Raw genomic sequence first — 21,713 nt, 5'->3', positions numbered from 1 at the left:
TCCAAAAGATTGGAACTTTGACAAGAGGCTGAGCTTTCTCTTCCAGGTACCTGCAAACCTTATGTCATTTGAGTAAGTCTCTGCAGGACTTGGCGTGACTTCAGAGGCTTCTGGGAGCCCAGCCTGGGACTGGTGGCGAAGCGCATGTCCTGGGCACAGGCTTTTGGCCAGGGTGCTGGGTGACTCACAGCCAGACTCAAGGGGACTCGGCCTGCGACCTCATGGTCCAGAGGGCTCACCAGTGCAGGGTCCACCTGCCAATCCCCAGTGACTCATGACACTCATTCTTCAGCACCACCACACAGGGCCATGGTCAGGCCCCAGACTGTGCACCCCACCTTCCCTCTCTGGGCCCTCGTCCGTCCACCAGCTGCTGCTTCGACTAGAGAGCACCTGGCCCACGTTGGGTCCCCCATGCTTTCTCCTGCACAAGAGTGGACAGTGTTAACCTGCATGAGGGGCCAGAGAGAAGGAACAGGCTATGGAGTTGGCTTTTTATACCCCAAGTGCATGGGGTCGCTCGCCTACAGGGCTGCCTCAGATTTTGTACAACCCCCAAAGCATCCTCTGCGTGTGTGTGCCATGTACGTGTGAGTGCGAGCGAGTGTGAACTCTTTGAGAAACATGCATTTTGGCACAAGACTTGTGACATCACATCTTTCATTCGCTTTGAGGCCCTGCTTTAACCTTATGTGATAGCCTTGTTCACCAAGGAAAGTCAGAGTGAGAGCCCAGATTCCTCCTATGTTAAGGGTTCCTTGCATTCTTTTACTGTAAACAAACAATGCCTTAAATTGTGTCTTGTTTTCTGTTCCTATGGGTGCTATTCATCTGGAAGGCCTGCTCTCTGGCCCCCCCGCCCCCCCCCCCCGGGTCCCTTCCAGGCCTTGTTGCTGTTGGCTTTTCTGAGACAGGACCCGGCTTCAGAACTGTGGACTGGGCTAGCCTCCTTGCTTCCTCCCACCCCCGTCTCTCCTGCAGGGTCTGAAAGCCCTTATTTTATGGTCAAGACTTTATTCTCCCCCCGGAACATGCCAGAACGGGAAGTTGTGACACTTTCTCCCAGCTTCCTTGGAAGCACTCGGAGGCTGCCATGCTCACGGAGAACAGCTGCACAGAAGCCACTGTGCACCAGCCTCTCCTGCAGGCCAAGGCTTTGCTCCCATCATCTACTGCCAGGGTGGGGCCCACTGGGATTCCTGGGTACACTGGGGAGCTGAGTGACGCTGAAGCCTTAAGCTCCCTCAATCTTGCCCCCAAACGCGGTCACCAGCAAGTTCTCCATATCCATGTCCAAGGGCACAATTGTTGATGACCGTGGTGACAAGAAAGCAAAGCCCTGGAGAGTGAACAGTCCCAGCTCTGCATTCAGTTAAGAGCTCTTCACGTGAACAATGTCCTTTACCTGTCACTGTCTTATTTTTGAGTGACTTTTATTTTGCACAAATACATCTTTATTCAAAACAATGAATAAAAGTTAGCTTTATTTATGGTAGCTTTATCACCATAGCTTCCTTCCCTCCCTCCCTCTCTAATCTGGGTGTCCAAATTCTGAGAAGGAAACCCTGAAATGTTTTTCTGAACTCCTGGGTCCCTGTTGCTATCATGGTTTCCAAGCTCACACTGATCAGACATCAAATCACCCTTTAGAGTTTCTGGGCAAGATGCGTCAAAACAACATCTTAAACAGTAAACTGTGATAGGTAAATTTTAAAATGACCAAAGATTCACCACTGTATTTTGATCAAACGATGACAACTCCTGAAAATTCTAACAAACTGGTGAGGAAAGCAGTTCCCATCAGGAACTTAGTGAGCTCAAGACTTATTTTATGGTCAAGACTTAGTGAGCTCAGCAACTAACCCTCCTTTGGAGCAAAGTCTAGAATGCTTTTGTGCCAGGAGGAGCTCCAGGTGGTAAAGTTGGTGCCATCCAACCTTGGCCATGAGTGCTCTATACACCTGCACACAGCTGGGGCCTGGTTGCATGCACCCAGTTCACATTGGTGACTATTCAAATGGGCATCCAGAAGCCAAATGAAAACACTAAACACTCCAACACCTCTCACCAGAACCAGGCAGTGTTAACGCTTTAACCTACATTGAACCTGATTCTACCTGTTAATGTTTTTTTAAGTCTTAAGTTCAGAGAAAGGTGCAAAACTGGAAAATCAGCTACTTATTTTCCTTGGGTTTCTCTGCTTCTCAACTGTCCTGGCTCTTCTCAAATGAAATACTATAGATGTCAATCCAAAAACCCTCAGAATTTCAGGCTTCCTTTAATTAGAGCATTTTCTGCCCTTTACACATTTTTCTTATCTTTCACAAATATTTTCTTCTGAGCTGAATTTGAAATAGCACAATTACAAGTCTTTTTAAAATGTTTAGTCTGCTCGCTAATTGAGACTGATCCTACATCCCCTCCTAGAAACATTCTTAGCTTGGACTCCTGAAGAATCTGCTTAGACCTTGTTGGCAAAGGCTTTTAGAGCTGGTAAGAACCTTGAATGGAGAGGAGGAGTCCTAAAAGCGGGCCAAAAGATGCTGGGCTCTCCCAGCCGGAACGCGGGGCCAAGCACATAAGGGCTGATTGTCTTGCCTGCATTGGTTTGTCCCTCAAGCAGCAGATGAGAAGGCTCTCAGGCTGGCACAGAGGAGGCCAGGCACGAACCCCCAAAAGGGAGAAATGCATGGGTAGATTCTCACTCTGGAGGGAAGCATTTCTGGGTTTTGCTCTTTTTCCATAATGCACAAATGTTTGTGAAACCATCGAAGGTGGTTTGTCTTGCATGCATATGCTAGGTTTTTGGGGTTTTTTGAGCAAACAGATCATGATGCCCCAAAATGAAAATTATAGGATGCTGTCTACAAATTGTGGAATAGGTAATTGGTATCATTATGATGCTCCAAGAACAACTCATGCACCTCTCCCTGAGAATAATTTTCACCTCTCTCAGTTGAAACATGTTTTATAACTCAAGGTCAGCCAAGTACGTTCTGACAACTGAAATGCTTCATGTAGGATTGATTCAGACAGGAGCAGTAGAAATAATGTTCTAAGTGTGCCCAGTGAGAGAGTGCGGCCTCCCCTTCCTTCCCTGAAGAAGCCCATTCATCACCCTGTCTCGCCATGGAACCTAAAGAGGAAGATACTTGAAGGCATTCTGTTTAGGAAAGAACCCCCTCTCTCTTGCCTAGTGGATTTATAAAGTATCTTTTTCCTTACCAAAATGGCCAGTATTTCTTTCATTATCTTCCTCTCCCACCTTCCAAGCCCAAGACGAGTATCTTTAGGATGCCATCTTACAAATGGAAGATGACCAAAAATGGGAAGCCTTTCACAAGTGGGGTCTGATTCCATTCCACAGGTGGGGGCTACAACTCTGCACCCACATTACTCATGCTTGTAAACAAGGTAAACATTGCTAAAAACACAACCTAACTTATCTTGTGTGACTTTAATAAATGACTTTCACCAGCCTCACATCATACTGACATGTGATTTCATGTTTTAAAAAGAAAGAAAAAAATCTACATGAGTCCCTTAGAAATAGCATTCTCTGTGCAAAACCACCCACCCACCCATTCATCCATCCATGGATGGATCATCCATCCATGACTCTAGTGAGTGCTTCCTGTGTGCCAAGCTCTACCCAGGATATACTGTAAATGGCTGAGAACGAGCAGACCTGATCCTTGCCCTGGTGGAGCTGACCACATTCAACAAACAAATAATCCTCACCATGGCATCTTCTCTGGCAAGACCCTGCCTCTCTGCTAACACTGGGTAAAAACCCTGTGCACATTCCTCCAGAAAGGTCTCAAAAATGCTCAACAGACTGAATAGCCTCTTGACCTGTGAGTTCAGTTGCAAGGAGAATTCGATAGAGTCGCTGTCCTAGAGGCTGGTTGTCACAGAACACCCTGGCACAGAGCTATGGTTGGGCATGCTGAGAAGGATTCTGAGGTGGCATGAAAGAGTAGGGTCAGAATGTTCACAGTATTTACTTCAGAGGCTTTTTAGTTTTAATTTCAATGTTAAATGCAAGTACAGCATGAGCAAGAGCTGCATTTTCTTGGGTGTTGAGGACTTGTACCATGGACTACCTCGGAGTCCTGTACTGCACAAGTGTGTGTACGCTGGGGGCAGCCTGGAAATCCCTGTTTGCAGCAGCAACTCGAAGGATCATCTGTCCATTTTATAATCATTAATCTCTTTACCCATTTCTGAATGACTGTGACCATTCAGTAATGAGATATTAGCAATTAATTTATTAGTATGGCATAATCTTTAATAAACTTTGTGCCAAAATGCATGGTTTTTCACTTAGCATTCAAAATGTTGCATAGAGAGTAGTTTTCAATTTCTTATGTATTCTTCAAAGTAAATTGAAAATCCGTTTCTACATTTTAATTCGTTTCTTGTTAAATCTGTTGCACTACTCCTGGGCTGTCTTTTTTTTTTTTTTTTTTCCAGCAAACCCCCTGCATGCAGCTGTGTAAGGACTTTCTCTAATTCTTGTGAATTGTCTCACCCGCAATAACCACTGAACATCAGCCCTCTGTGGGATTCTTTAGATTTTTGGTGAAGTATTTTGTTACCTCAGTCTTGTATCAAGTTGCTGTATTTTTCAGCTTGTTACACTGATAATTGTTTCACTAATTAAATACTTTAATGTACAAACATCTTTGTTTACTTCGAAATTAAATGTGTTTTCCAATGAATACTGCTCAATTTATTAATCACTTGCATTCACTAGCAAACCATTGCTGTGCCAAACACAGACATCAAGGAGGTCTGGGGCACTAGGACCCTGCTTAGAGGTTACTAGAACAGAAATGACATATGGGAGCAATCCCTTCAGGAAGAGACAGAGTCAGTGCTTTGGGCACTCAGAGAGGGAGATGGAGGATCTGGGGACGGGGGACAGGGGCATTTGGAGACTCATTTCAGAGATTGCTGAACACATGGAGGACGGGGGAAGCAGGAAGACAGAAAGGAGAAGGAGCAGGATGGAGTTGGGAACAGCAGCCAACCCAGTCTCACTGAATAAAGAATTGGGGGAGTCATGGGATCCAGGTCTGAAAAGATGTTGGGGGAGTTCAAGATGTTAGGCAAAAACCAGAAACCCACTCTAGCTTAAGAAAAGGGGGAACTGTCTTACAAGACTGTCTCACGGAAATGCATGGGAGGACCGAGGTGGAGTCTCAAGGGGCTGGAAGGAGAAGTAGAAAGCTCCCTACCTCTTTCTCTCTCACCTTCTCTATCCAGATTGGCTTCTTGGCTGGAATGTGCGGCAGCAAAGAAGTCTAGGCATTACAGTGAAAGCAGTGGGGAAGTCATGAGGGAATGTGTGCCAATGACATGATCCAAATTGATCATGGGAGCCCCTGCCTGCCTCAGTTTCCCAGCTAGTGCCTTCCAAAACTGCAGTGGCTAGTTCCCCAACCACAGGCTCCCACACATCCTCCTCAGGTTTTGCTCTGCCACCCGGCATAGCCACACTTCCCTAGCCACTACAAGCCCTGCTTGCTGAGGAGCCCTAGCTTACCACCTCCACACGATTTAGATGGCACAGCGACCCCCAAGTTTACCCAGGTAGTGTCGCTCCCCTCAGCCCCAGCGCAGTGCTCAAGGGCTCTGAGACGGGTGCATCTGACTTGGGGAGGAGGTGAAGACGGTGGGGGGTGTGGTGGTTGTCACACAGCTGGAAAGAGTTCATCACATCCAGTCAAGACTGGTCGCCTGCAAAACTCACTGCGTCAGGCGCCACAAACGGCCACCGGGCGACAGCAGAACCTCCGCTTTAAGGGATGGAGCGATCCGCGAGCTAACGCAGACTACGGGAGAACACCTATTTAGCCTTCGGGGCAGGTATCTTACCCCAGCGTACAACCCGCCGCGGCCCGGGCGGCCGCGCAGGTGAGGCGGGGGGGGCGGGGCGGGGCTGTGGGCGGGGCTTGGGGGAGGCGGGCTGTGGGCGGGGCCCTGCCCAAGCCGGGTTGGAGGCTGCTGGAGTGAGCGGGCCCCAATGCTGGGGGCTGTAGAGAGAAAAGGGGGTCCGTACCTGTGGGCGGGACATAGGGAGAGGCGGCTCCCAGAGGGACGCTGCTACGTTAGAAATGGCCAGAAGGAACTGAGGTGCGGAGGGACGACGCTCTAGGGAGCCGACCCGTCGGGTGAGGACGGCCGCCCCGCGGGCGCTCAGTAGCAGAGTCGTAGAGGAGTGGGCGGGGCCCGGGGCTGTGCTGAGGGGCCAGGAGCGGGCGGGGCGGGGCCGCGGGCCCGACGGCTCTGAGGACAGGCGGCGTTCTCCGCGAGTGGGCCCGACGGAGGTGAGGACAGCCCGCCCTGGACCCGCCCTGGACCCGGTGGGGCCGGCGTGGGAAGGGCGTGGCTGGAGCTCGGGGCTTGAGCGGGACCTCGACCCGCCTGAGGAGCGCGGGGAGGACGAGGCTGAAGCTCGGGGCGGGGCCTAGGCCTGACTCAGGAGCACGGGGCGGGCGGGGCTGAAGCTCGGGGCGGGGTCGAGGCGGGGTCTGGCCCCAGCTGCGGGGCAGGGAGTGGGCTGGGCTGAAGTTCGGGGTGGGGTCGGGGCGGGGCCTCGGACCGGCGGCGGCGCGCGGGGCGGGGCAAGGGCTGCGGCGTGCGAGCCGAGCGGCCGGCCGAGCCCCGCCGAGGCCCGAGCCCACCCGAGTGCGTCCGAGCCCGCTGCCCCCGCCCGGGGCGATGGAGCCGGAGCCCGGCGGGGCGGCCGCTGCGCTTCTGCGGCAGAAGAGGGCGGCGCTGCGGCGCAGGGGGTGCAGCTTCGAGAGCCCCAGGTACCGCGGCCGGGGAGGGGTGCGGCCGAGAGGGGCGGAGGAGGGGAGCCGGCCACGTGGTGGGCGGGGGGCGGTCTGAGGGGACCGAGGGCTGTGAGGCCGCGGCGCGGGGAAGGGTCGCTGGGGGCCTCTGAGGAGATCCGACAAGGAGACAAGGAGCCAGGGCCGAGCGGCCGTCCAAGCGGCAGGTGCGGGAGGGTGTCGCCCCAGACAAGAACCAGTGAATGTTGGGAACCCAAATCCGACGAGACGCCCCCAAAGCGCCGGGGCTGAGGCAGGCCCCGAGCAGAGCCGGGCTCCAGGCTGATCTGGGGCTGTGGAGAATGTGCCGGGCCGCCTCCTGGAAATGCTCAAGGGCAAGGTCGGGAAGTAGCCCCCTGAAGTCCCAGGAAGGCCTCGTCCTGCGGGAGCCTCTGCGCTGTCCCAGGACCCAGGCCAGCTGCAGCCTCCCCAACCTGGCTCAGCAGGTAACGCACACCTGCTGCCTCACAGCCCCGCCCATCCTGGCGCGGTGTGGCCCCCCCAATGCGCTGGGCCCTGGGGCCCCTCCGACCCGCGACGGCTGTCCTTTGCCGGGAGAGCCCTTGCCCATCCCGGTCCCCCTCGTTTGGCCTAGGGAACTCTTCTGAAACTGTCCTGTTGGGTCCCTTCTCCCTGGAACCTTGCTCCACAGACACGCCTTCCACCCGCTCTGCTCTGCCAGACCCATTCTCTCTTAGCGGGCGTTCCTCCTCCCGCTCCCGCGTCGCTAGAGTCCGCCCCGCCCCCTTCCAGCGCCCCCCTGCCCCCGCTTCCAGATGACCCCAGTAGCTTCCCCGCTGGACTTTGTCTTTACCACTTTGTCTTTACCACGTCATGACTGGCCGTTGGGGCGGGGTGTAGCACGCCCCCCCTCTCAGGAGCTGCCCATGTCCCACAGCAGTGGTGGGGACGGGGTGGGGCACAAGGAGAAAGACAGGAGGTGGGACTCTGGCCCTCACTGAGGCCAAAAAGAGGAATCAACAGCTAGGCTGACAAACCAGACTCCTTAACATGAGGTGGGAGGCCTTTGCACTACTCGTGTGCCCCTTAGTGCCCTGGCCCCCAGCAGTACTTGATGAGAGTGTAGGCATCATCGGGACAGGGATCATCCGGGTTCTGGTCACTACTCTGTCCCCAGAGCCCGCCCCAGGCCTGGCCTACACAGACATTTACTCTCTATTGAATGAATAAATGCCTGACCAGCTGGTAATTCTTTCCCTATGCTGTGCCTTTTCTCCTCTGTGCCTTTACTCCTATCATGCTCTTTGCTCTACTTAGAAGAGTCTTTTTGGCTGACACCCGTCCCCTCTTCCTCTGGGAAGTCTTCCCTGAACCCCAGCCTGAACCTCTGTGCTGTATCAGTAATCTACGTATATATCTGCAATTCCACATCCAGCTGTGTATAATTACCTGGAGATAATGCGTCTCCCCCTCCGCCCCCACTGGACTGGGAGAACCAGGCAAATATGCTCTCGTGTCCCTCCGCTCTGCTTACACTTGCTGCTGGAGAACGGCGGAGGGAAAAAAAAATGTACCAAGGGATGAGGCTGAAGAGATGTGCCTGAAGAGATGTGCCAAAAGCTGGATCCAGGCCTGAGGTAGAACATTTAGGTCAGTGCTGTCCAACAGAACTTTCCACAATGATGGAAACATTCTGTTGTCTGTGCAGTTGGATCCCACAGCCACTTGCCACCTGTGGCTCTTGAGCACTATTGAGATATGGCTGGTGCAACTAAAGAACTGAATTTTAAATTTTATTTGACTTTAAATTAAATAGCCACCTGTGACCAGTGTTTATGATATTGGACAGAGCTGGTTTAGAACATTTTTCTCTTCTTCCAACTTCTCACTTTTGCCACTCTGTCCTTTGCCTCCATGACCTCACACGTAAAAGATGAAATGACTTCTCCAGAGGTTTTCGTCTCTTTTAAAACTCCATGATAATATCATATAAACCTTAGAAATGATACCAATTTTCTGAATATAAAAATAACATGTTTGTTGCACAATTTATTTAACCCATTTTTTTATTATCATACTTGCCAGGTATTACAAGTTTTCGCTCTAAGATACATCAAATCTTTGTGCATTAGTCTGTGTATAAAGAGGTAATCATTTCCTTAAGATAAGTTCATAGAAGTAATGGAAATGATTGGATCCAAAAAGATATTTTAAAGGCTTTTGAAGCATAATGCCAAATTGCCCACCAGAAGCTCATACTAGTTAATAGTTCTCCCAAGAGTGTTTAAATGTGCCTGTTTCTCCCACCCACAATACGAGGCATTATCATTTATAAATATTTGCTAAAATGGTTCATTTCTTTGGTAGCAAGGTGAAACTTTTTTCTATTTATAATTTGTATTTCTTTTGAAAATGATATATATTTGCATGCACTTTGTCCATTTTTCCTTTGGAATGTTTATCTTTTCCTATTTGAATTGAAGCACCATTAAGAAAAATTTTGTGGTCAAATACGTAGCATTTCTTACAGTTCATTATTTGCCTTTTAACTTTCTTTATGGTGTTTTTTGATAAAGTTTTCATTATGTGTTTTAAAGATTTTATTTATTTATTTATTTATTTATTTATTTATTTATTTATTTGAGAGATAGAGAGAGAGAGAGAGTGAACAAGTGAGAGAGACAGAGCATGAGCAGAGGGAGAGGGAGAAGCAGACTCCCCATGGGGCTTGATCCCAGGACCAGGACCCTGGGATCACAACCCAAGTGGAAGGCAGACACTTAACCGACTGAGCTACCCAGGTGCTCCAGATTGTTATTTTTTAAAATTTAGTCAAATCTATTTATTCCTCCTGCTTATGCTTCATTAGAAAATGATTTCCTAACTTGAAACAGATCAATGTTCATCTACAATTTCTTTTATTTTTGTTGCTTTAAAAAAAATCCTCTTTAATCCATTAATTCAAATTACCTCACTTTTAAGAGAAACTATTAACAGCTGTCTTGCGTTGAGTTGGCATAAGGGACAATTAGGGGCAAGAGAAGAAAAATCACCTGTGTGTTCACATACGCGTGTGGGTCTCTGCAGCTGGTCTGTTGTTCCAGAAAGTCCAGGGTGGGAATCGGGTGTATGGATGCTCAGAAAGCTCTGCAGGTGATTCTGACAGACAACCAGGGATGAGAGCCTCAGCTTCACTTGTGGGCATGCTGCCAGATTTGCCTCCCTTACTCCAAGTCCTCAATTGCTTCTTATTTCCTGTTGTGTCAAGTTTAAATACCACTGCCTCGTGTGTAGGGCCTTTCAGAATCTGGTTTAGCCATATTTACTCAATCATGTTGACATCAGGAAAAATGGCGTGACTTTCAGAATGGCAGCTGTCTTTGCTAAATACCCTGTGTCAGCTCAGTTAACTGGCCAGCAGACACAGCCTGTGATGAGTATAAAGGAGCAGTGTGGTGTGGCCCAGGCTTTAGGCATCTGGGCAGGTGGCAGTGAGAGAGAGAGATGGGAACTCTGGGGGCCAGAGCAAGACACTGATGCTGTCAAACCACTTGCCTTAGATGTGTTTGTCCTCATTTTGTAGGAAGGTGTATCCGATAATGTTCAAGAACAAGGGCTTTGGAGGGAGACACACCGGGTTCAAGTTTCTGTCTTTTCACTTGTCATATGGCTGTCCTTGTCCAAGTTGCTTGACCCTCTGACCCTTGATTAACTCCCTTGTGAAATGACAGTAACACCTATCTCACAGGACCAATGTTAGCTTTAAATGAACTAATTTATGCAAAGTGCTAAAAACATTATCTGTCACAAAGCACTACCAAATGGCAACTTTTCTGGACAAAAATGATTCACGTTTATGTGCAAGTTCTCAACCTTCCTCTTGCCTCATTAAAATTCAAGCCTTACCCATTCAAGTTTTCCTCCTTCCCCATCCTCAGAGCAAGGCCCTACCCTGCTTTTTTGCATTTTTGAGCTGCAGATTTAGGATGAGAGGGATTGAGAAGAATGTAGGTACACAGGGCACTGGTGAGAACTGGCTGGTAAAAATACGTTGAGGGGGTGTTTAGAGGTGAGAGGTACAGAAACACCTACTTTGGATGAGGGAGGCTATAGGTCTCCCTGTTGTTTTTGTTGCTCAAAGATATATATATAAGGCATATACCTGTTATCTTTCGTGACTTTGTGGTGATCAAGAAATAGTTAATGAACTTGAGTTATTTTAATTACTCCTCTATCGCTGTGCTGTATCATTTTGGCTGCAACACTTCATAGAGCCAAACCACATATAAGCCACAGTATTAGCAGGGTTACACAGATTGAATTTGAAAGGCAAATTGTAAAGATCAAAGACTGTCAACATTGACTAGAACTGTAGACATCACTTGGGTTAGCTTCTCAGAGAGCAGTTCTTCAGTTCTTCATTCTTTGTTCTCCGAGTATGGCCCCTGGACCAGCAGTATCAACTTGTTAGAAATGCAGATTCTCAAGCCCACCCCCCCCCCCCCCCGAAGTGCGCTGAATCAGTATCTCTGGGGTTGGGGCTCAGGAAACTGTGTTTGGGAACCAGGGCTCGCTCTCATCTAATACAATGGTTCTCAAACCTAACATATATGAGAATCACTAGGGAGGGCTTCTTAAAACGGTTCCTTGGGCCACACACCCCCAGATTCTGATTCACTAGGTCAGGTTGGGATGGGTCTATGAATTGTATTTCTAACAAGCTTACAGTATTGCTCGCCCAGGGACAGACTTTGGAAACCACCCCACTAGGGCAATGGAGGCATCTTTTTTATAACAGCCCTCGTCGCCAGTCACCTTCTGCTTATTACGTCTAAGCTCAAGGAACCCACTACCGCAAGCCTTTTTGTTATTGGGCAACTCTATTGTCTTTCCCTAATAGGAAAGTCAAAGTTTGCCTCATTATAGCGACCACTCATCATTCATGATTCTGCTTTCATAGCTACTCGCAGCAACAATGCCTATGGTTGTGACGCCAGGTGAAACGTGGTGGCTTGGATTGTGGGGTGTAGACTCAGTGGTCAAGTGGTTCTTATTCCTGGCTACCCAGTTGTGATCATCGAACAGTTTTTGAGCTACAAGCAGGACTAATAATGCATCACATCTTTTGTGACCAGCACCTCACTAGTTGTTGATTTGTTTGTTTGTTTTTAAGATTATCAGGGTCTGTGAATGACAAGCAGAGAAAAATTATTGGTTCATGGAACTGCAAAATTGTGGAGTAGACCAAGCAAGCTGTGGGAGAGGGTAGATCCAGGTGCTCTATTTTTATCATCCATAGGCTTTCTTCATTTTCAGGGTTGACTTTATTTTCAAGATCTTTCCTCATGGAGGCAAGGAAAATTAACATTTTGGGCTTACTTTCTACCAGTGTACAATCCCAGCAGAAAGTTAGTGCCTCCTTCTCAATAGTTCTAGAGCATGTTTCCCAAACTTGACATTCATGGGATCTTTTGTGTTGCATACTCATCCCTGAACCAGTCTTTTTGACTAGAAGTGGGTGGTAGGACATGCTAAATGGCTAGGCCTGGGTCAAGTACCCTATCTGGGAACCTTTCCAAAATAGATACCCCGATGCCACCCAGAGTCACAGCACTGGGTTTTCTGTATTTTTTAGTTCTCATTGTAAAAGACTACCATAGTTGAGCATTTAAAGGATGCTTACTAAGTTTAGCCACAGTGGGTGCAGAGCCCTACATAGACAAGATTTTGAGTCACAAATAGAAAACATATTTTCTGGGCAGCCCGGGTGGCTCAGTGGTTTAGCACCGCCTTCAGCCCAGGGCCTAATCCTGGATACTCCGGGATCAAATCCCATATCGGGCTCCCTGCATGGAGCCTGCTTCTCCCTCTGCCTGTGTCTCTGCCTCTCTCATGAATAAATAAATAAAATCTTTAAAAAAAAAAAAAAAAGAAAAAACATATTTTCTACTTTCTCAAATATTGCTTTGTACAAAGTGGCTTCCTTGTTAGTAATGCATATACACCTTGTGAGAACAAATCTGATGCCAAGACAAATGCTTTCTTGTTTCTGAACATGGATTTTAAGGCCAAGGTAGGGTCAGAAAAGAAGAATTATCCATTATGCATTATGTTGCTTTCTTCTTCCTTATGTTTCTCCTGACTTTCAGATTCTTAGAATTTTTTTTCTGTTTTTCCAGGAGACGCTTTCAAACCCCGCCCCCCCCCCCCCCCCAGGTAGTTTTGTAAACAATTATTTTAACATGGACTGTTTTCATAATCTTCATTTCTCTATATTATGTAGTTATTCTTCTGGTCCGCGTCAGGCCCTTAAGTATTTAATCACAAATAAATCTACTGCTGTCAGTTTTCTTTTGGAAAAGCAGCAGTCTTCCTGGGAAGGATTATTAAGAGCTGTCTTATATTAGGCTGACATAATGGGCTCTTAGGGCCAACAGAAGAAAATTAATTTTCATATTATGTCTGTTCTCCTAAGAGAAGGGAAAAAACAACTTTTATTATTCACCAAGAGTTTAAGTTAATACAAACCAGCTTCCTTTCTTGGAGGAAGACAATAGTCAAATTTGTTTTGCTTTAGAAGGTTAGTATGAGAAATTATGTTTGGTTGTCTGGTTTCCAGAGCTGAATATCTAAACAGAGATGAAGCCTGACAAACAATGCTATAAGAAAATTATAAGAGATTTGGCCTGTACAGTGAGACTCACTGCTGGTTTTCCTATGGGAAAAAAATTCTAAAGCAGCATGTGCAAGTGTAGAGGTATGGGAAAATGTGAGCCGCATATCTGCTAATCTCTAGAGCTGAGATCTCAGAGGACAGGAAGCAAATGGGAGTGAGCAATGAGGTGTCACTGCCCAAGGAGGTTTATGTTAAAGGCTCCTCCTGTAGGATTGCTTATAAAAGTAAAAAAAAAAAAAAAAGTCCATGGGGAGCACATCAATACAATACTAATAATTTTATGCCAATCTTTGTTTTCTGACTTGAAAAGATATCTAGGATGTTCATATATGTTAAGTGAAAAAGAACAAGTGACTTCTGATAATAGCAAATGTGTAGAATTACAAATGGAATTCAAGATTTTCCAGTAGTCATATCTTTTTTTTTTTTTATATAAGTAGGCTCCACCCCAAACATGGTGCTTGAACTCATGACCCAGAGATCAAGAGTTGCATGTTCTACGACTGAGCCAGCCAGGTGCCCCCTCTATTAGCCATATCTTAAAAAGTAAAAATAAACAGGTAAAATTAATTTTAATCGTTTATTTTGTTTAACTCAATATATCCAAAATACTACCACGTTAACACATAATCAGTATTAAAAATAATGAAGATCATTTCCTTCTTTCAATACTTTCTTTGAACTCTGGTTTTACACTTGCAGTATCTCAATTCAAACTAGCCACATTTGAAGTGCTCAGTAGCCATGTGTGGTCTGTACTGTGGCTCCCTCACTGAAAGTGCACAGATGGATTTCAGGTAGGAAATTTTTGAAAGAACTCATCAAGGTTTTTGTTTGTTCCATAATGCGACTATAAATCACAGTGAAATAAAAGAAAAAACATAGGGGAAAAAAGGGATACCAGGAGACTTTAGGAAAAAGAAATCACTAACTAAACTTTCTTAGGAAGGACATCTGTGATTTGATGGACTTTTATTAATGGTTCACATATACCCCAAGTTAAATTCAGACTCTGAGACTTAAATGCAAAACCACTGTATCATGGATACATGCTGTAATTAATTTTTTTTTAATTTTGGGGAAATCAGTATAAATTAACAAAAAAAAAAAAAAAACCAGGGCATGATTTTCTGTGTCAAATGCTGCTGATAACGTTAGACAAGAAGAACTTAGAACTGACCACTGGGTTTAACATCATGGGATCATTGGGGCCTTTTGACAAGAGTCATTCCTTTGGAACAGTAAGGACGAAAGTCTCACTGGCTTGGCTTCAGGAGATAAAGGAGAGGAACTGGAAACTGAATATAGTTAGCTCTTGTCAGGGGCAGAGGGGCAGTGAGTTGAAAAATTGTTGGTTTGTTTTATTTGGTTTAGATTTGGGGTTTTCTGCTTTTGTTTTTTAAAGATGTTTTTATCCGATGGGAATGATCCAGTAAAGAGAAAAGATTTCAGTAGGGAGAAGGGAGTGTTTTACTTGAAAAAGAGAAAATTCACAGCGGATATAATAGCTGCCTGCCCACATTTGAAAGTGTGTCAAATGAAAAAGGAATCAGGCCCACTATGCTCTATGTATGGCCCTGGGCTAGACCTAAAATCACAGTGGGTATGAAAGATAATAAACCAAATTGGGCTCAACACATGAAAAGTAAATCCCTGCCGTCTGTGTGCCCCATGCCAGCATGGCTTACTTCAAGATGCAATAAAATTTGTATTACTAGAGATGTCAAAGTATCTATAGGTTAAGACCAGTATTTCTCAACTCTTTTGTGTTCTCAGCACACGTGGGGATATAACAGTTTTTGGCGGCACACTTGAAAAAGTGCAAAGCAGTGTTAAGCCTGTCAGTGACAGGAAGAGCATAATCATTACCCACCACGGTGGTGACCTGAAAAGGTTCCCCACCTAGCACACCATTCTTTGGGTTGTCCTTTTGGACTTCTTTGCTGCTTGAGCAGAAATGCTTAGTGCTGCAAGCATGCTGTCTTTTATATTCAAAAGGCAAAATGTGTACGTATTCCGTAAAAGTATATACCCTCTTGCTGCCCCTGGAGGAATTGCCCACCATTGCACCCACCAGAAGAAAATCCTGCCCTACTCTGCACAGAGTCACAGGAACTGTTAGGCTCAAAATTCAGTCTGACAAAGATCACTTTAAGAGGCCTATCGGTCAGGAATCCATTGCAGACAAGAGAATCTACTCTACTAGTATAAGCAGAATGAGGTTTCTTAGTGACATAGGGAATTAAGTGCTCACCAAGTTGTTGGCAGGGTGGATAGCAAACTCTAGTCTGAACAACTAGAGACCCCAGAACCACTGTGCTCTGCCATGACCAGGAAGGCTGCATTTATAATAAGAAGCTGATGAATCAAGAAGCTTCTATTAGCTTAGTTCACTGCAGAACCACACTAGCAACTCTGCTTCGATCCCAAAGGTGCCACTCTGGCTTCCGAAAGCAATAGGATCAACTAGTTACTGACTCCAGAACCACAATAGCTCTGTCATGATCTACAAAAGCAGGGTGGTGCCCTGTGTCCTCTTTCTGAATCTGCCAGGCTTCGTTCTGAGCAAGAGGCTCCCATGAGTGCCTCTGAAGTGTGGAATCTAATTCCTCTCCAGAACTCCAAACTGCAGAGAAGGGTAAGGCATTGACCTTCTAGCTTTCTAACTTTTATACCCTGGAATAGGGTTGAAATGGGTATTCAGCAAGTCATCCTACAGTATCTGCCACAAATTGCATCTTTCTTCAATCATGGCAAAAATAAATTAGACATATTGATCAAGTTAGTAGCACACCAATGAGGGGTCCCTTACAGAGGTGAAAACGAGAAACTCGGCTTCAGCTCGGTGCTTGAAGTAGATCTGCCAACTATATGTGTCCAGTGATTCTAGTTTTAGCACAAATGGAAGTTAGAACATAGGTACCTGTCTTGCATTTTATGATGGGAGAGAAAAGTGTCTTTAGGAGGCCTTCCAGCCATTGAGTGTTTTCCAGTGTCATGCCACTAGCAGCCTGGATTGATGTTTTGCAGATGGATTGTCTTTGCTCCATGCACTTTTCACAGGTCTCACAAAGTAGCTGCCTGTCAGAGACTGGCAAAGAAATAGATCAGGTCCCACAGCAGTCTGACCGAAGCCACCAGTGACCTCATTCAGGAACAGCCAGTCTGACGTCACCTCCCTATTCCAAATGAGTATCTCCCTTATTCAGCAACTATCAAGCACTTTGTGTCCTAGGCATTGGGGACACACCATGAATGAGACAAGTGGGGTTCCTGTGCTCATGAATTGGACATTCTAGTGGAGGGATGAGACAAGGTTATAGCAAACAAATGCGTAACATTTGGGGAAAGAGGGCATCTGCCTTCTTGTGCCCTGATCTGCTTCCTTGACTGCAGAGCCAGCCCAGATCCCAAAAGCTGCTCTTGGTTTGAACAGAGGCAAGAATGACGATTTGCACTTGCTTTAAGATTATTTTCAGCCAACAATCAGGGCAAGGAATAATGTGCAAGATCAAGAATGCAAGGGAATGAGTGTGGCTCCCAGAAACCTTCCAGGTTCCTCTGGGAATTTCACCAGAAGCTCTGTGATCCAAAGGGCAGGTTGGCCTCCTGGAAGGAGCCAGAACTGAGACCTTGTTGCATCATTTTGCTGCATGCAGGGGTCTACCTACCAGCATGTGAGACAGCACTTAGGCCTCAGTTGCATCCTTTCATGATCTATTTCTTGCTGCATCACTGGGCCTGGCCAAACCTGGCCATGGTCCCTAACTGGAGCATTGGTCCCCAACTGGAGCGCTTGGCTGAGTCCCACTCAGTGGCTGCAGTTGCTTCCTCATGGCCTTCAGTAGGGAGCTGAGAAGGTGGCTATGTTTCTCTTTACTTACCTACATTAAGACCCAGATACTAGCAACGCTCAAGGCACACTGAGGAATTGGGAGTTAACAGCAGAAGAGGAGAAAACTGTAACCTGTCTTTAGTCCAGTAAAAACCCAGGCACCTGCCAAAGCCTCCCTACACAGAGATTGGCTCAGAGACACCCTCCTTGCCACTCCGTCAGGCCCACGCGCCCTCCCAGAAAGCACATGGATGCTGTGAGTCAACCTTTTCCCAGCCACATTCTAAGGCATTTTATCTAGAGCCATGTGAAGTCTTTCTGTTGTATTATTTGATCTTTTGTTTTGAGATAATTCTTTTTTTTTTTTTGAGAAAACAAAGCTGTTAAATTTTTCATTTGATACTTGTCCAAAGTCTTCTGATCTGTACTCTTCATCTGTCTTTTGCAAACCTTTTTTCAAGTGTCCTGTCCTCATTTATTCCTGCGTGTTCATTTTGGAATTAAAGCAGTTCTGTCTGGGTCTGTGTTTACCCATTAATAACATGGGCAGATTCTCCCTGACTCCCTTCCCCCATCATCTGAGCTGTGGTGAATCCTCTTTCAGAGCTGGCGCTGGAGGGCTGGCCTGGATGCTCCTCATGAAGCAGGAAGGGTCCAGAGGCAGTGGTAATATGCCATCTGTATTTCCTCCCCCCACCCCATGCTTTCCTTTCCCTCCCATCAGCCAGGCCCCTGTACGTGGGGGGTTTGTGAGCCCATAGTAGGACTCACCTTGAATTTCCATTTTTTTTTAAAGATTTTATTTATTCATGAGAGACACACAGAGAGAGGCAAAGACACAGGCAGAGGGAGAAGCAGGCTCCATGCAGGAAGCCTGATGTGGCACTCGATCCCAGGACTCCAGGATCACGCCCTGGGACGAAGGCAGGTGCCAAACCGCTGAGCCACCCAGGGATCCCCTCACCTTGAATTTCCAAACCCCACCCCACCACCCCCCACTTCAGGGCAAATGGGCCCCTCCAAATAGGACCTGGGTCAGTGTGGTTTCCTTTGGGCCTTCTTCTGGTGGACTTTTAGCTAATATCTTTGAAGAAGGTCAAATGCTTCTAAGATCTACGTTTTCCTCTCGCCTTCAACCTTTCCCCAGATTAGGCAAGCCCTCCTATTAGCACGCTGGGACAGGGGAAGCAAAAAAGAGAGAAGAAACGGCTTTTTCCCAGTGTTGTCCATGCTTCTAGTCCTCATTCCTCCAAATCAGGCATTGTCAGGCCCTTGGAACATTCTTCCTCACGGCCCTCACCTTCCATCAGATAGGCAGAACTCGGTGTTCGCTTTCAGTTTGTCCACACCTATTGTATACAGAAGATCCTCAGAGCATGGAATTCAGCCACTCTCTTATTTCAATAAGTTTCTTCTATATATTGGGCCATTTTTACTTACTTTCATGGGTTCCAGGTAGTTATGCCAATGAACACTTGCTCTGCCATCCTTCCAAGACATTTCTCAACTGCTAGAAATACTCAGTAGTGAGACCATAAGTCCAAAATGTCAGGAGTTTGGGATGCCTAGGTGGCTCAGCAGTTGAGCGTCTGCCTTCGGCCCAGGGTGTGATCCTGGAGACCTGGGATCGAGTCCTGCATTGGGCTCCCTGCATGGAACCTGCTTCTCCCTCTGCCTGTGTCTCTGCCTCTCTCTCTCTGTGTATCTCTCATGAATAAATAAATAATCTTTTTTAAAAATAATAAAATGTCAGGAGATTAAGAGGAACATACGTTTTTGTAAATTGGAAAGTTAAGACTAAAAAAGCTAACAAATGAATAAAAAGATTAAAAATAACAGTGATGGGACGGAATACGAACAGTTAGAAAATGAAGCCCAGGAATTAGCTGAAAGGATGAAAAAGAATGAAACTCGCAGAGTAGAGTTATGGCAAAAGGATAAAAGTAAATGATAGCAAAGTCTAAAAGAACTAGCATTTAAGTATTTTTAAACAAACTTAGATTCAAGTGCTGGAGAATCACATGCTAAGACAATGAAATATTCTAAGTATTTGAGGATTAAAATAGGTGGAATATAAGCAGTACATAAGGTTATCTCATTCTGTAATGTTCCATATTAAAGATGCACCTGGGGGATCCCTGGGTGGCGCAGCGGTTTAGCGCCTGCCTTTGGCCCAGGGCGCGATCCTGGAGACCCGGGATCGAATCCCACGTTGGGCTCCTGGTGCATGGAGCCTGCTTCTCCCTCTGCCTGTGTCTCTGCCTCTCTCTCTCTCTCTCTGACTATCATAAAAAAAAAAAAAAAAGGTGCACCTATAGGTGCACCTGGTTAGCTCAGTTGGTGGAACATGTGACTCTTGATCTCAGGGTCATGAGTTCAAGCCCCACATGGGGTGTAGAGATTACTTAAATAAGTAAAACTTTTTAAAAAATGTACTTGTAGTGACTGATATACAGAGATGTTAAGACTGTTTAGGTAGAAAAGCAGGCACAGAACATTGTGCAGTCTGTAAACATACATGTCACACAAAGCTTTGCAGATAAGTAGAGAAAGGATCATTAGGGATCGCACGGCTTTGTTAACCGGAAGTGGTAAGAGAGTGGAGGTGGGGAAGTTGTGGGCACCGTCAGATCCCCTCAGGTCCCCTCACTATTTCTGGCTTCTTCTCCCCTCTCCTCTTCAATATGCTGTGGCTCCAATGCCCATACCAGCCTGAGTCTTCTCAGGTGCACTGCCCTCACTCCCCTGCAGCTGCTCTGCACTTATGGGTAACTGGGGGTTTGCCCCCCAACCCCACCCGTGGCCCTCAGCTCCTTGTCTCAGGCAGGACAACTGAGGCTCAGTCTACCTTGAAAGGCACTGTCCAAAATATAAGGTGAGCCGCATAGGTGATTTTACATTTTCTAGTAACCACATTAAAATTAATTCTAATATTAGAACTTTATCTTCAACATGTAATCAATATAGAAATTATTAATGGGATGTCCTAAATCCTTTTTCATGTATATTATCTTCCAAGTCAGTGTGTATTTTATGCTCCCACAGCTCACTTTGCCCACCTATCAGTTGCTCCGTTGTCACATGTGGCCACTTTGGACAGCCCAGCTCACTCAGACCAAAGCCCTCCCCGCAGAGGACTTTGCCTGCAAATGAAACTTCAAGTCCCTGCTTCTTCTGTTCCTTTATGGGTTTCTTTTAGGAGCACTCTCTTAAATTTTTTGCATGTAAGTTTCTCTTTTTTTTGTAATTTAAAAAAATCTAGAAGTTTCAAAAGGAAACAACAACAAAAAAATGTATCTCTCATCCAGAAGCTCTGCTTTGTGGTTTATTGTTAAGGCAGCCATAAACTCTAGGGAGCCTGGGTTTCAGAAGACTTGGGGGCAGAGAGTCCCACTGAGTAAAGAACAACTGATAACATCCCAGAACCTTGGCTTCTTGCCATTTGTCAGATGTGGAAGGCTTGAGCCTTTGATGTCTGTCTAGCTGCGAGATAAGTAGCCTAAAGCCATCCTGGGGTGAGATTATCTGGAAGTCTGGCTCAGGTATGCAGCACACGGATTCTCAGGCCCAGGACAGGCCACGGGGGAAGCTAGGTCACCACTCACAGAGGAGGAATGGCAGAGGAGCCTGGCAAGAGTGAACTTTTTCTCTTTTAACATGCCTGCAGCCTAGCTGGTACCACTGAAGCAGCTTGGGAGTGGGCAGTGCCTTTCTGGCTTCACATAGCGAGGCTGTATAGACGCCCTTCCTTTGGCATCCAGCTCCGCAGCAGGCTGGTGGTTCCCTATGCAGATGCCACCTCGTCATTGATAATGCTGCCTGAGCAAGTAGGCCTTCTGTGTTTTGCCTTGCCACAGTCTTTATTAAGAAGACATTCTAAAGAGTCCCTTTTTTTTTTTTTTAATTTTTATTTATTTATGATAGTCACAGAGAGAGAGAGAGGCAGAGACACAGGCAGAGGGAGAAGCAGGCTCCATGCACCGGGAGCCTGATGTGGGATTCGATCCCGGGTCTCCAGGATCGCGCCCTGGGCCAAAGGCAGGCGCTAAACCGCTGCGCCACCCAGGGATCCCCTAAAGAGTCCCTTTTGACCAAAGTGCCATCTCAGATGGCATTTTACTTCTATTTTTGCATCTCCAAGTAATTGGATTTAGTTTGCTTATTTGTCTGTCACTGGAGGTAGAGGTGAGGGAAGAAGGCTGGCTGCTAATTGGCTCAGAAAATAATTCCAGTCCAGAGCTGAGATGCCTGTGTTTCCCTAACAAAGCAGCCCCTTAATCCCAGAACTACCTTTCCTACTTTCCTCACTGGGTCCTCAGAGAAAAGAGCAGGCAGGTTGAAGGAACACATTTCTCAATTTATTCTCATGTGCAGCTCGTTTATTTATTCAACATGCTTT

At 46.6% G+C, this 21,713-nt stretch overlaps 2 protein-coding genes across 29 annotated transcripts in view; both read left to right on the top strand.

Annotated features, from left to right (window-relative positions):
- RALGPS1 (Ral GEF with PH domain and SH3 binding motif 1) overlaps positions 1–4,724 on the top strand; it is a 291,129-nt gene extending 286,405 nt beyond the window's left edge. For all 18 annotated transcript variants that reach the window (XR_011999844.1, XM_072748577.1, XM_072748581.1 and 15 more), the window contains one exon: positions 47–4,724. Coding sequence is in view for 17 of the 18 variants with exons in the window: in XM_072748577.1 (XP_072604678.1) it covers positions 47–76 (30 nt within the window). In the remaining variant the exon portion in view is untranslated. The remainder of the gene's footprint in view (positions 1–46) is intronic.
- Positions 4,725–5,766: 1,042 nt separating this feature from the next.
- GARNL3 (GTPase activating Rap/RanGAP domain like 3) overlaps positions 5,767–21,713 on the top strand; it is a 146,920-nt gene continuing 130,973 nt past the window's right edge. For 4 of the 11 annotated variants that reach the window (XR_011999842.1, XM_072748537.1, XM_072748530.1 and 1 more), the window contains exon 1: positions 6,656–6,821. Coding sequence is in view for 4 of the 11 variants with exons in the window: in XM_072748537.1 (XP_072604638.1) it covers positions 6,730–6,821 (92 nt within the window). In the remaining 7 variants the exon portion in view is untranslated. Of the gene's footprint in view, positions 5,923–5,962; positions 6,180–6,245; positions 6,336–6,655; positions 6,822–21,713 lie in introns of those variants that run through there. The other 7 variants (XM_072748540.1, XM_026009328.2, XM_072748539.1 and 4 more) reach the window with 6 other exon arrangements.

Source organism: Vulpes vulpes, chromosome 2, assembly GCF_048418805.1.
Source record: "Vulpes vulpes isolate BD-2025 chromosome 2, VulVul3, whole genome shotgun sequence".
Classification (NCBI taxonomy): Eukaryota; Metazoa; Chordata; class Mammalia; order Carnivora; family Canidae; genus Vulpes; species Vulpes vulpes.
The sequence above is the reverse complement of the archived record's forward strand: the minus strand, read 5'-3'. Positions and strand labels throughout refer to the sequence as shown.